The sequence below is a fragment of the Acartia tonsa genome, chromosome 12, assembly GCF_053477335.1.
Source record: "Acartia tonsa isolate MP-2025a chromosome 12, ASM5347733v1, whole genome shotgun sequence".
Lineage (NCBI taxonomy): Eukaryota > Metazoa > Arthropoda > Copepoda > Calanoida > Acartiidae > Acartia > Acartia tonsa.
In genome coordinates, this window is record NC_137271.1 from 30,038,666 (window position 1) to 30,053,127 (window position 14,462).

The 14,462-nt window shown below is 32.7% G+C and overlaps 1 protein-coding gene across 1 annotated transcript; it reads left to right on the top strand.

The window, feature by feature from the left end:
• Positions 1 to 5,412: 5,412 nt before the first annotated feature.
• LOC145333963 (uncharacterized) lies at positions 5,413 to 13,964 on the top strand. Its single transcript, XM_080179224.1, has 12 exons — positions 5,413 to 5,568; positions 5,981 to 6,133; positions 6,458 to 6,521; positions 7,078 to 7,144; positions 7,857 to 7,945; positions 8,844 to 8,970; positions 10,533 to 10,623; positions 11,556 to 11,652; positions 12,460 to 12,515; positions 12,754 to 12,832; positions 13,285 to 13,365; positions 13,845 to 13,964. Exons 1-12 carry the CDS (start codon positions 5,456 to 5,458, stop codon positions 13,884 to 13,886), a joined length of 1,059 nt encoding a protein of 352 aa, XP_080035350.1. The 5' UTR covers positions 5,413 to 5,455; the 3' UTR covers positions 13,887 to 13,964.
• The last annotated feature ends 498 nt before the right edge of the window (positions 13,965 to 14,462 follow it).

Sequence of the window (14,462 nt, forward strand, 5' to 3'; positions counted from 1 at the left end):
ACCATGCAAAATTTGAAATCGATAGGCCAATTCTAACATGCCTAAATTAACGAAAAAACCTATTTAAAAAAGTAAAAAAATCAACATGTTTAAAATGGACGTACGGACATTTTGGTAATGATTATAGAGTTGCTACGCTTTCTAAATCGTTCCTAACTAGTTGTCTAAATTGTACCTTATTGCTCTATGAATCACAAAGTTTGAAAACGGTAGAAAGATTCTGACATACCTAAACCAACTGCGCTAATAGTAAGGGGTGTCAAATAAAAAAGTGGGTAAAACAGAATTATGCACGTTTTCTTGAGAACTGTTGTTTTTGTTCTTAATCGTGCGTATGCATGCACTCTACAGACAAGAAATATAGACCTCTAGATCAACAAGCCTCCAACTAGACCAATGGGAATACAATGAAGAAATTATCCGACCATAATATTAGTGTACACATTTTTGCACAAAAGGGTAAAACTTTTTAGAATACGCATTGCTTAGGAAAATCTTATGACAGGGGAAAAATTGTCGTCATTTTAGGTTGCTATTTTTCCTGTCATTTATTGGCATTTTACATGTTAGGTCTGTAACCATTCGCCCTACTTATTGGCAAGTTCGTGTATCCAGTAGGGGGGGGCACAGTGGGATTTTTGGTCATTTTTTAAATTTCCTCAATTTTGAGTTAAATGTCCCAGGGGCTAGTATTACCATTCAAAAGTTGCCATGCAACAGATTTTTTTATATACTACAAAATTAGGCAAAATACAGCCGTTTTGCTGAACGTGGTCAAAGGAATATTTTTAAAAAGTGATTTTTTTCATTAAAATCATCATACATTGCTTTTCCTACTTTTTCCTAGAATAAATTGGTGTAAAAATCTGATTAAATGATATGTAACAATATTTCATTGATATATACAGATGTTTCTACTTTAAAATGCAAAGAAAAATAAGAAAAGTTGTCATAAATCTGTAATTTAAAATCCAAGAACACCTAATATTGCATCTTAAAATAACATGTATTTTTTACGTTTAAAGGTTTTTCTCACTTGGGGCTACGAGGTGCCAAAAGTTATTTAGGCCCTGATTAAATTCAAGTATTTATAATTCAAGATTAGTTCATTACTCTTGGCACCTCGTAGCCCCAAATGAGAAATCCAGCTTAGAAAATAGATACTGTGAAGTTGTATTAATATAAATTAAATACCATTATGAAGTCAAACTACTAAAAAATGTTATAATTTAATAACACACATATTTAATCTTTAAAGGTTACCTTTCCGTTTTTAATAGTGAAGCTATTCTGTAAATGATACGTCCGTCTGTCGGTACATCTGTCCGTTAGAAACATTATTATGGAAAACGTGAATTTCTCGGCTGCTATTTTTATTACCATACTAAGAAGCATCCAGATTATAATTTACTAAGTCCTTCAGTCTATCGGTAATGGTCTGACAACCAGTTGATTTATATTTGAACAAGGATGTCAAAATTCTTAAAAGCAAAGCTCTGAAACGGGGTGACAGACAAACAGCGTGAATATGTAAAATATATATAAATAAGTCTTGTCAAAATTTTGCCTAAATTTGTTGCAAAAGTTCTTAAATATAAAATACTGTTTAAGGGTAAACGGACATTGTTAGGAATTGATTATAGAGATGCTTCGCTTATAATATTGTACTTATAATATAAGTTAAAAATCAACATAAACGTATTGACATTCTGGTAATGATTATAGGGTTGATACGCTTTCCAAATCGTACAGAACTAATACAGGAATCAATAGAACAATTCTAACATGCCTAAGTTAACGAAAAAGCTAACGTTACGGACGCAGGGACGTACGGACTGACCCTAATTATAGAAAAGCTACGCTGTAATTTTAGATAGACAGCTTTTTTTTGGGGGGGGGGGGAAGATTTACCTTTGAAATTTGAAATATATATTATTATACTATACCCTTTAATACTAACATTATTAGATCCGCTAGTTGCTGTAGAAAGGGATAAAGGTCGCCCATTGTGTCAAAGCTGCAATGAAGCTGGACACACTACAATAAGTTGCAAAATTAACAAAGAAAGAAATTTAGAAACCTCGAAATTGCAAGACCTGTTTAAATGAAAAAATCTAGTCAGAATATTATTTTTTTGCTTCAAAATTTTGGCATGCATTAAATTGATTCTTTAAAAATACTTCAATCAATTGTTTAAATTTTACTAAATAGATTTTTTTTGTAGAAAGTACCTACTGAAACTTTTTTTAAAATCATATTATATAAAAGTAGTAAGGATTTTTTGTCTGAAGCTTAATTTCTCAATATCTACTGAACCGATAGGGTTCTTTTTGGGTATGCTTCAAATAAGGTCAATGGATGGTTTTAGTTTCTTTGATTTACAGATTTAAGTTTTAGGCTATTTTTATAGCCCCTCTTTACTATTACAAGTACAGAGACCCTACTATACTGAGCCCCTAGATGCTTGGGACACAGATGTTAGAAAGAAATGGTAGTATCCAAAAGTAAATGAAAAAAAAACATGAAACAAAACTTTAAACTGAGATAAACTTCAAACAAAACAATACAATTTTTGATTGTTTAAAATCAGTCAACAAAGAAGGAAGTTATATTGCTTTTTAATAATCTATTATATAAAATACACATTAAAAACCTTTCAATAAGTGTTAATTAGGTCTTAAGTCAGTGCATAAAAATCATTTTTGTTTCACAACATTTTTTATCGGAAATTTTGGATTTTTTACGGTATGAGTAGAGTAGTTCTAGGGACATTTTTCTTATCTAAAATCACAATACTATGTATGTAATATGTTATATTACATAAGCAATAACCTGTAGGTGAAAGGTTTTAACTTTATTTTTAGATAAAATAAGCTTTTTTTGGCATTTGTGACTGGTAAATTTAAAAAATCCCCAAAAAAGCCAAAAAACCCACTGTGGGGGGGGGATAGGAGTAGTTAATTTAGCCCGCTACAAAATTCACTTGATTGGAGTACGTGATAATTAATCAAAGTACAGTATACGTTACGAAAAATGACCGGTCTTTAAAATGATCTAGCCCCCCCTGTAATGAAGTTGTAACCCTATATTTTGTATGTGTGATCTTTATATACATGTATAATGGTGTTTGTTGCGGTAAATTAGATCAAAGAACATTTTCCGACATTCAGCAGGCTATAAAAGAAGAAATTCAAAATGAAAAAATTCATGCCCTTATTTTTTAAAGTAAATTTTAATTAAGCTGAAAAATCACATAGTAAAATTGAAATAAGCATAGAGGTTGTGTCGAGTTTTATCTTCAGCATAAAATTCTGCTTCCATAGACCCCTTACCCGACTTCCTAGCTCTCATACAAGTCATTTGAGCCCAAATAGTATGTATCAAGACCTCAAAATCTATGATTTTTCGGCTTAACCAAAATTCAATTAAAATACATTAGGGTCGGAATTTTTTCATTTTGAATATTTTTTTTCATAGCCTGCTGAATGTCGCAAAAATGTTCCTTGATCTAATTTACCGCAACAAATACCATTATACATGTATATAAAGATCACACTAACAAAAAATAGGGTTACAACTTCATTACAGGGTGGGGGCTAGACCATTTTAAAAACCGGTCATTTTTCGTAACGTATACTGTAATAATGAATCCATTAAAATATTGTTGTTTGTATTATTGAATTAAATCATATGTGACTTAAAATCTTTATCTGCTGGAAATTCAATTTTAAGTTTGACGAATCAAAGTGCACGCCAGGCTACAATTGAATCAAGATGAAAGTAAGTGCTGAGCTCTGGGACCTATGTATGGTGAAATTAGACATAAAACCATAATGATTCCAGGTAAAACCAAAATATTTCAGCGGGATCTTTTTGAGAAAATTAGATTTGAAAATTCAAATTTCACCCCCTAGGAGTTGCCGCATAATCATGACAAGAAAAGCAAAGATTATTTATTTAAAATTTTGAACAAGTTTGCTGTTATATAGTTCTTCATAAAACCACTCCTGAAGGGAGTTAATTAATGGCCATTTTTATCAGTTGCTTTGCTAAGGTCACGGAAATTCAGCCGTAAATAAATCATATATAGAGAGGTTTTATGAAAGACTTTATAAAAGCAAAGTTGTTCAAAATTTTAAATTAATAATCTTTGCTTTTCTTGTCATGATTAAACGTCAACTCCTGGGGGGTGAAAATCTAATTTTCTCAAAAAGATCCCGCTGAAATATTTTGGTTTTACCTGAAATCATATTGGTTTTATGTCTAATTTTACCATACATAGGTCCCAGAGCTCGGCACTTACTTTTGTCTTGATTCAATTGTAGCCTGGCGTGAGTGTCTGATTGACTATCTAAGGAAATAAATCTAATATTTACAGTAATAAAAATAAAGTCTTATGTAAGTTAGAATTGTTCAAAATATCGCAGCTAATTTTAAAACCTTAGGTTTTAAAAAGTCAAGTGAATGGTGGTGTTTCCAACATTAAGGTGGTTAGATATACTTTTCTAAGCGTCCCATTCCCCTTGACAAGGGTCTACATCCCCCTGATTCTCTCCCTAAAAAGGTTCAGTGGGGTAAAAAAGTGGAATAGCAACATCCTCTATAAATTTACAAGATTTGCGCTTCAATTTACTTAACAAAGGACCTCTGTTTGTCTTTGATTGTGTTATTAATTTAGGGGGGAGGGCCACTTGACAATAAAATAGCACCAATCTTGTTGTCTGTATTACACCCCTCCCACTCAATTTTGATATAAAAACTTTTAAAGATTTTGCAAAACCATACTCACGCTGATTTATAGAAATAAGGATTTAAGAAGGGGCATCCCTTAAAAGGATAAAGAATTTATAGTGATACAATATAATGCTAATATAATTAGAAAATACGGATCTACTGAAGTTCACGGTAAAATATTGCTGGTAAGCAATATTTCCCAAAAATCTATGAATTTTAAAGGCTGCTAGCTGCCAAACGGACATATCATGCCCCCAACCCGGTTTAAGCGGCATAAGAATGCCTACAAATAATCTGGAATAGCCATAAATCAATAATGCATAATTATCTCGCAGTGCATAGAAATGCGCGAAAAGGCCTATTTTAGGCGTTTTTTCTTCAGTGAAGCTTTCCTTGTGCATAATTGGATCTTGGCTAATCGAGATTATTTGTAGGCCTTCTTATGCCACTTAAAATGGTGTGCGGGTATGATCTCTACGTTCAGCCGTTTGGCAGCTAGCAGCCTCTAAAATTCATAGATTTTTGGAAATATTGCTTACCAGCAATATTTTACCGTGAACTGCAGTAGATCCGAAAATACAGCTAAACTAAATAAATTACCGAGCACCTTTGTGCAATTTTAATAAACGCCATAATTGTTATCTTAAAGCAAACAAAATTGTCAATATAAAAGACAAACTTTATTATTGTACACTTTAGTTTAACATAATAATTATATAGAATGAGGTTAGCTGCACTTTCTATACTGTCCACAGTGTGTATCCTGCACACAGTACCTGGGACGAGTGCACAGTTTAATCCCTTCCAGAATGGACCCTACAAAACTATGCACAAGTATACAAATATTTTATTGAAAAGTTCAGCTTCTCTATAAAATATGGATGTTCGTCCGTATATTTAACGTTATATCATTGTTTTCCAGTATGTCTTATAAACTGATTAATATCCGCTATATTAAAACTAGTTTGGATCCATACTGAAATATCAGGTATAATATACAAAAGGATTGAAATTAATCCTTCATTTTTTTTGCTATTCGCGGAATTGTGTTTACGATGAGATAAATAACTAATATCCTCTAACATAAAGTAGTGAGGTTGTTTAGTCTAAAGCTAAAGATCCTGTAAACTGATTGTCATATAAAATTTATGAGAGTATCAGATTGGTTTTATACTATTATCCTGACATTCTCCGTCCTCCTTTAGTGATTGGGGGTTTGACTCTAATAATATTTCAATACTTTCAGAAATTTCCTACCATGGATAACCTCTGGTTTGAATCACTATGTTGATGTGTGGGCCCCAGATACAGCAGAACCTGTAGAGACACCCATCATTTACTTTGCTGGAGGCCTGGGTGGTCTCATGCCAGGGGAGCTTTATATGAATCTCTTTGCCAAGTAAGTTCTTTTCATTCGAAGATTTATTACAATTTGGATATCTACGTCCGTCCGTACATAATTCTTGTTACAGTTAGGTACAATTTAGAAAGCGTATTAACTCATTAATCGTTGCCAGAAAGCCCTTGCAGCAGGCTACAATAACGATTCCCACAATCCACCATTTTTACCTCATCCCTTTCCCTCCTACTGGATGAACGAATTGACCGATAAATTAAAAACGTAAATTGACGTCAAATTTTCACCTGTCAATATATCTACGTAAATCCTATATTCATTTACATTTAAATTTCCACAATTTTGACCTTCGTTATATTTTTTCAGGGTGGCAAGCCATGGTATCACAATTGTTCAACCAATGATGAATGACCCTATTGGAAATTATGAGGTAGATATCAGAGCTTTGCTCAGTGAAGTCGTCTTATTATAACTTTAAAATTCAGCTGGATGTCTTAAGCTTTTCCAACCAGACTGTCTATATTTCAAAATTATTTTTGTACACAAGCAAGGGTTTAAACATGCGGATGATGCACGGTTGCCGAGGCGTGGTAGATATTCAATTTAATTCTTTAATGTTTAAAGCTATTCCTCAGCTTCACTCATATATATGTAAATGGAACCCTATAATTTCAATTATATATTTCTTAATTTAACTAGCTTCCTCTTTTAAAAAAAAGAAACAGTTTAATGTTCTTTTTCATCAAATCTATGTACTGTTAACTCCCTATGCTACACTACTTAAGAACCATATTGTCCTTGTTGTCAATAATTGCAAATTTTTAAAATTTTATTCGTTAAAAAATGATACAACTTCAAATATACTTCTAAAATAAATCATTAACATTCAATAGCAAATTGGTATTTTGACAAGGCGAAACTTGGTTGGTATAATTTAGGGTCATCTCAAAAAAGGCGTTTTTAGAATTTCATAGAAATTTGTTCAGGGTGTTTGGATGGACGATGTAATGGAATGGGGTGAAACACATCTGGCCAAAGAGCTTGCTAATGCTGGTATGCTTTTCTTCTTGTATTCATTCGAATCCGGTGGATAGGAACCGGTTCTCATCCATAAGAAAAAACTATGTCTAGCATCGTATGATATCCAGCTTTCTACTAATATAAATATGTACAATTATAAGATTAAAACTAGTTTTTTTTTTATACTACGATGCGAGAAATAACTATTATTGCATCGTATTATTGTTTTGTTAACCCCAAAGGACCGAAGGCCCGAGCTTACAAAAGTGGTATTATTTTATGTTCTTTTTCTTAATACATGTAGAAAATTGTCTGTAATACGATGATATACACACTTTTTCATTATGGCTGAGAACTGATTCTAATTCAGCGGATTGTAATCGGTTTCTAATCATACTGCAAGCCCTATTCCATCCGTCCGTCTATACTGCATCTGTTTGACCGTCCGATTAAAGTATTTGATTCTACGTTTAAAAAATGCACAAACCATAGTCTTACTAAGATTTTAAGCTATGTTCCCCCTGTTTCTAATATGAAAAACAGACCACAATGCGTAACTTGTAGAAGAATTAAAGTAAAATAATAGAGGGAGAAGGGGTTAAATAACTGTATGTCCCCAATTTCAATTCGGTCTTTGAATATCAGCCCATAGCGTCGAAAATAGCTACAAAAGATCAGAAAACAGTAGATAAAAAATGTCCCTAACACAAGGTAATTATCTGGACTCTCTATCTGTAAATTTTAGGTATAGGATCTGGACTGATACTTGACCATCACTCTCTGTTTCTGATGGGTCATTCTGCTGGTGGTCATGTCGCTGTTGAGTACCTGAAGGTCAGTTCATATAAGAAATAATGGATGTAGAATATATATGGATATTATAACAAGGGAAAAATTGTCGCCAATTTAGGCTGATTACATGGACAAGGACTTATTTGTTAGTCTCTTAACCAATAGGAGGAGAGAGATGGGCTAGAGGGTGAGGATTGGGGGGGGGGTCGTTATTTTAGCCAGCTACAGGTTTAACTTTATTAGAGTACATGATAATCTGGTGTAAGTAATAATAAATCCATTACAATAATCTACCAGGTCTGTTAGTTCTTCTTACGAGGGACATGCGAATTAATAATCATCTATTTAAGTTAGACAGCTGATTTTGCCCACCGGATGGGTACCCCGTCCTAATTTTTATTGGGTTTAAAAATCAGCTAATAGCCTCAGAAAAATAAACATAGCCAAGCCCATACAAAAAGTCTTGCAAATGTTGAGATATAAAAATTTTATGTGTGTATATAAAAAGTTGTAAAATCATTTCTCGTATTCATTCAAATCCGGTGGATAGAAACCAGTTCTCATCCATACGAAAAAACTATGTCTAGCATCGTATTATATCCAGCTTTCTACGAATATAAAAATGTACAATCGGCACCTCGGGTCTAATAAAAACTAGTTTTAATCTCATAATTGTACATTCTATATCCGCGGAAAGCCGTTTATAATACGATGCGAGATTAGCTATTATGTTAGAAGTTTAATCATTTTGTTCACAAATGTACTTTACATGTATTAGAAACCTTCCCTCGACCTACATAGGTAGCTTTATTAAAAGGTTAACGATAACTTTTGTTACAAAGACATTTTATCACTTTTATATTAGGATTAAAAACTTTTTATTGCCGTCATTGTGTGTTATGATCGTTATTGGTGTTGTTTTAAATTTATCTATTCTTAGCACCACTGTGGGTATGCAAAGGGAACCATTCTGATGTCTCCTGTGGATGGTTTTGATCCTTTTGGTTTGATTCCCATCTATGCAATTACTCCTGGAGAATATCTCAATGTTGCCATTCCTTCTCTAGGTATTTATTTACTTTTTTACTATGTAACTATATATGTGACTATAGTAATTTGCTTGGTGATTCCTGTAACATTTAGGTACGATTTAGAAAGCGTAGCAACTCTTTAATTGTTACCATAAAGTCCCAATGTCTAATTGAAATATGCTAGTTTTTAGTAGCGAAGCTACTCACTCTATAATTCACTTTGTCCGTCCGTCCGTCCGTCAGTCAGTCCGTCAGTCAGTCCGTCCGTAACGCTATGGGGGAAATGGGATTTACTCAGCTCCTATAAAAGATAGAATGCTGAAATTTTTTGACAACATTCCCATCATTAAGGAGCACAATTGACTATAAAACATCATTGGCGTTCGGACCGATTTTTAGCAGGTTTTAGGCTATTTTTATATTTTTCACATTTTTCTCCATATCTTCAGTGTTTATGGTCCGATTTTTAAATTTTTTTCAGTTACAGATAACAAAATTAAATTTCCCGTCGTTTAAAGGAACAACCATGAAGACCAGACTGCCTTTTCAGCAGGTTTTAGGCTATTTTTATATTTTTCACATTTTTCTCCATATCTTCAGTGTTTATGGTCCGATTTTCAAAATTTTTTCAGTTATAGATATCAAAATTAAATTTCCCGTCTTTTAAAGAAAACAACCATGTCGGCCAGACTGCCTTTTTAGCAGGTTTTAGGCTGTTTTTTTATATATTTAACATTTTTCTCCATATCTTCAGTGTTTACAGTCCGATTTTCAAAATTTTTCCGTTATAGATATCAAAATTAAATTTCCCGTCTTTTAAACAAAATAACCATGACGGCCAGACTGCCTTTTTAGCAGGTTTTAGGCTATTTTTATATATTTAACACTTTTTTCCATATCTTCAGTGTATATGGTCCGATTTTCCAAATTTTTTAAGTTAAGGATTTAAAAATTAAATTTTTAGTCGTTTTAATAAAACAACCATGACGGCCAGACTGCCTTTTATCAGGTTTTTGGCTATTTTTATATGTTTTACATATTTCCCCATATCTTTGTTTATTTTGATGCAATTTTCAAACTTTTATAGGATATCTGTATCAAAATAATTTATCCCATTGTTATGAGCATCTTTAATATAATTTACTTTGACCATCGTCATCATGCAAAATAAAACAAGGTTTCATGTTTATTTTATCCAATAAATCTATTCTTGATTTTAGTAAAAACCTTTTAAATCTACCTGTACGTATTCCCATCGACGATTTTTTGTGCTTCGCTACTTATGGATGTTGTCATCCTTGTTTTTATCTTTTTTAACAAATTATTCCAATTATCTAATTCTTGTATTATCGATTCCTAGAACAACCAGGTGCTATATTATAAATTTAGCATCTCCATAATCAATTCGCAGAATATCAGTATACCTTAAACAGTATTCTGTATTTAAGCAATTTTTCATAATAATTTTATACATTTCTTAGATTTAGAAACTAGTATTTTACTTATTAATTTCTAACACTCTCCTTTTCAATTCTTTTGTTATACCGTCCATTTTTAAAGCTTTGCTGTTTATTGATGTTGTCATCCTTGTTGTTCAGTGTTAGCAGCTGGTCTGGACAATGTGAAGGGCATAGATGGAGCCGGAGCTATTGTACCTGCCTGTGCCCCTAATGATATGAGTAATCAAAGGTAAATTTTAGCTTTTTAATCAATATGAGCACATATTAGAAGCTCTTTATGGTGCCTAGAAAAATGAAATCATAAAATACAAATAAACATTGATATGCCAACACACAGACTAAATTACTAATGGCAGGCCAGTCTACATTTTAATTGACTAATGGTAGGCCAGTGTGACGTCAATTTTATAGGCACTATAAAAAGCTTCCACATATTTGAACATAGATAACAACATCCATAAACAGCGAGGCATAATAAAATCATTAAATGGACAAAAGACAAAGTTATCATATGTTCAGTTGTCATAACAAAGAATAAATGAGAGAATATGCAAAAACTCAAAGAAAATTACGAAACCTTTAAAGAATAAGTTCAATGTCTTTTGATGCATGTCCAACGGATAGACGGACGCGCATATGTCATAGGAATCTTTTCTAAAAATTGTGTTTGTCTATCTTCAATATCAGTCCGAAAATCACTTAGCGTTAAGGAATGCTTGACTGACTTTCGGACTGCCTGATGAATGAGCAGACAAAGTAAATTATAGAGTATCTTTGTTAATAATAAAGAACTATAATAAAATGTTAAAATGGGTGAGGGGACGATGGGCTTTAAATTATGCTGGTATGTACCAAAAGTTCTTTAAACAAGTTTTCTCACTAGTTGGCAGGGAATAGTTGGTAATTTGAATTGGTGGGTGCAAACTAGCAGTGTCTTCACTTTTTTACCAACAATTTTACTCAAAGAAAGGATTTAAAGTTATTGTTCAGTTCATTGCCTTATCCCTCAAGAATGGATAAGATATGAAAGTAATATCTTTCTTATTTTCATATATCATCCAACTCTTAAATTTGTACTTTTAATAAACTTTCAACTGCATTTTATCTGCGTTTTAGTGTGATACAGTTGTCCTTGTTATCTGAATAAATTAAATTTGTCAGGTTTTATGATGCTATGCCAGAGAAGAGCTGGTTTGTGAATGCTACCTATTATGGTCATGGTGATAACTTGGATGATTTCTATGCTGACTCTATTGAGGTAAGCATTTTCCAGTATGGCTTCCAACCCGATTTCTGTCCGCTGAATTCAAACCGGTTCTGAGCCATACTAAAAAGCTTGTTTCATAATATATGTTCAGATAAATTTCTGTATACATATGATACATTAGAAATACTATTTCCGTTAAATCGGACCCTCGGAGCCAACAAAACTGCAAAAAAAGATTCACAATTTTTCATTTTCTATCCACGAAAAGCTGTTTATAATACGATGCGATAAATAACTATTACTGTCTAAATATAGTAAATTAGACCTTTCCAGTTTCAATTTCAAGAGGGGCATTTTAAAACCAGCTACACTCCCCTTACGAATGCGTATGATTTTTGTATTGATTTAAAGTCATTAAAAGGTTTTGTGATTTTTTAGAAACAATTACATTTAAAATATATGTATCTTTTAAAAATTGTGATTAAATTTAGCTTTTACTCAAATATTGAACACTTCCTCCTTTCTCATATATTAAATTCTTGTAAGATGGTAAAGGATGGGAGGGGAGCTCAAATTTACAAAGTCTTATTGTTTGTGTTTCGTATGAAATATGATGGAGAGCGCCTATTAAATTTAGCTGAATACTTGAACCAAAAATTAGTATAAAAAATCTGATGAGGTGGTTAACCTGAAAGTGCTATTCATGCACAAGAAATAACCACACCCGCCCCCTGACTTGGAAATAAGCTACTTGGGGTTACTGGGTTATTTTCAAAATAAGAGGGGTGAGGGGAGGGGGGGAATTGTTCGCTAGGGACTTTAAACAAAGCACCTCTAATGAAAAAAAATACTTTTTAGTTCACCCATTTCTGCGCTGTGGCTGACAAGAGTAGAGACAGAGAAGATTATAGAAGGTAAATAATTTGGTTTAAAAAAAAAAGAATTAACTTTCTTGAAAACCAGATTAATTGAAATTTTATTCAATTTGGGAAAAACGAGAGTTAGTTAGAAGAAGAAAAATGCTTATTTGGCAAGTTGGGTTTCATTTACTGTAGTTAACTTAATACTATGTAATCAATCATTAAATATTTCCCTCAAGAGCCCCCAAGAGGCCGCCTGTGATAAAAAAAACAACAAAAACTTTTTTTGTAGACATATTTCTGGGATGATCACATCCTTTATCAAGTTCACCTTGGGTCAAGAAGACTGTTCTGTCCTCGAATATTTACAGGTAAAACTGGAGGGCCAAAATATTGTCTGTTTAGGTTGGTTTATACGGGTACTGTGTGGCCCAACAGGGTTAGGGCTCTCCGCCGGAATTACGCATAGGAAAAAAACTAGTGCTCAACCGGTTATTTGTGGGAAAACGCCAATAAAGTAAGGCAACCATATTGGCATTTATCTACACCAACAAAAGATTCTATTTTGTAATATTTCAGGAATGAATTTATTATTACTTGGATCTTACACCAGATTATCATGTTCTCTAATAAAGTTAAACTTATAGCTGGCCAAAATAACGGTCCTTTCCATCCACCCCCTATACTTTATAACCTCTCCCTCCTACTGAATGAACGAACTGACTAATAAATAAAGTCAGTTCATTCATTAACAAGCTAAATTAACGACAATTTTTCTTTGTAGTCATATTTATTCACGTATTTTCTAAATCCATTAATTTAGGATCCCTCTCTGATGCCTGTAGATGCCACAGTTATGTATAAACCAAGTGCTATTGATTCATCAGAAGATGTCTGTCAGCAGGTATTGTCATTAAAACCCTTGGATCTATTGCAGTTCATGGTGAAACGATCCTGTACCCTTAAATGTGTCATTACACATTTATTTATTGCATCGTATTATAGACAGCTTTCTGCGGGCATAATTATAAGATTAAACCAGTCCGGGGGACCGAAGGTCCAGGCTAAAAAAAAACGTAATATTGATTTTATAACTTTTATCTTAATATTCATGGAAAATTGTCTGTAATAGGATGTTATACATAATATTTCAGTATGGCCGAGAATTGGTTCTAATTCAGCGGATATTAATCGGTTTCAAAGCCATACTGGAAAAAAAGTTATAGGCATTAGGGTATATAGATGTAATATGTCACACAACAAATATTTTAAAAAATTAAATTTTTAATAGGTAAGCAAATGAAATAAAAACAAGTTCGAATTGATATGGAGGTAAAGACGGAAGAACCTACCTTAATGATTGAAAAGCTTATTATTTTTCAGTGTGACTGTAAGTGGCAGGCTGACCCTTATCCTCATTTATAAAAATAACTGTTTCTGTGATTCAAACTGTATAAATAGTGTATGTAATCTTTATAAATATATAATAATAAATATATCAAATGACCCTATATATTAAAATTGACCCCAATTGAATGTTTTTTAATAAAAAATCTTTTGATTTCACGACCTTTAACTGCGAAAAAATTGGTTTTACAATTGGATTATTTTCGTCAACTATATGACTTTGATAAAAAAAATGATCATGTCTGACATGATATCGTCATATAAAATACTTTTTATGATCATCGCCGAAAAACGGCAAATAACGGAAACCGCCATTTTCGGCGGTTACGGCGGTAAAACGGCGGTTGGCGGCGCCAATTAATATTTTTATCTGTTTATTATTGCTCAAGGATTTACCAAAACAAATTATAGGTCTCTATCTGTGATAGAAGCCACGATATTCATGATTTATATCTGTAGTAAAAGCCGGACAAAAATCGGTCATAAAGTCGGTCAGGGAGCGGTCAAACGGTCATAACACCACTTTTCTCAGAAGGTCATTGATATCTAAGTATTCACCAACAAAATTTTAGGTTTCTACCTTATACACAAAAG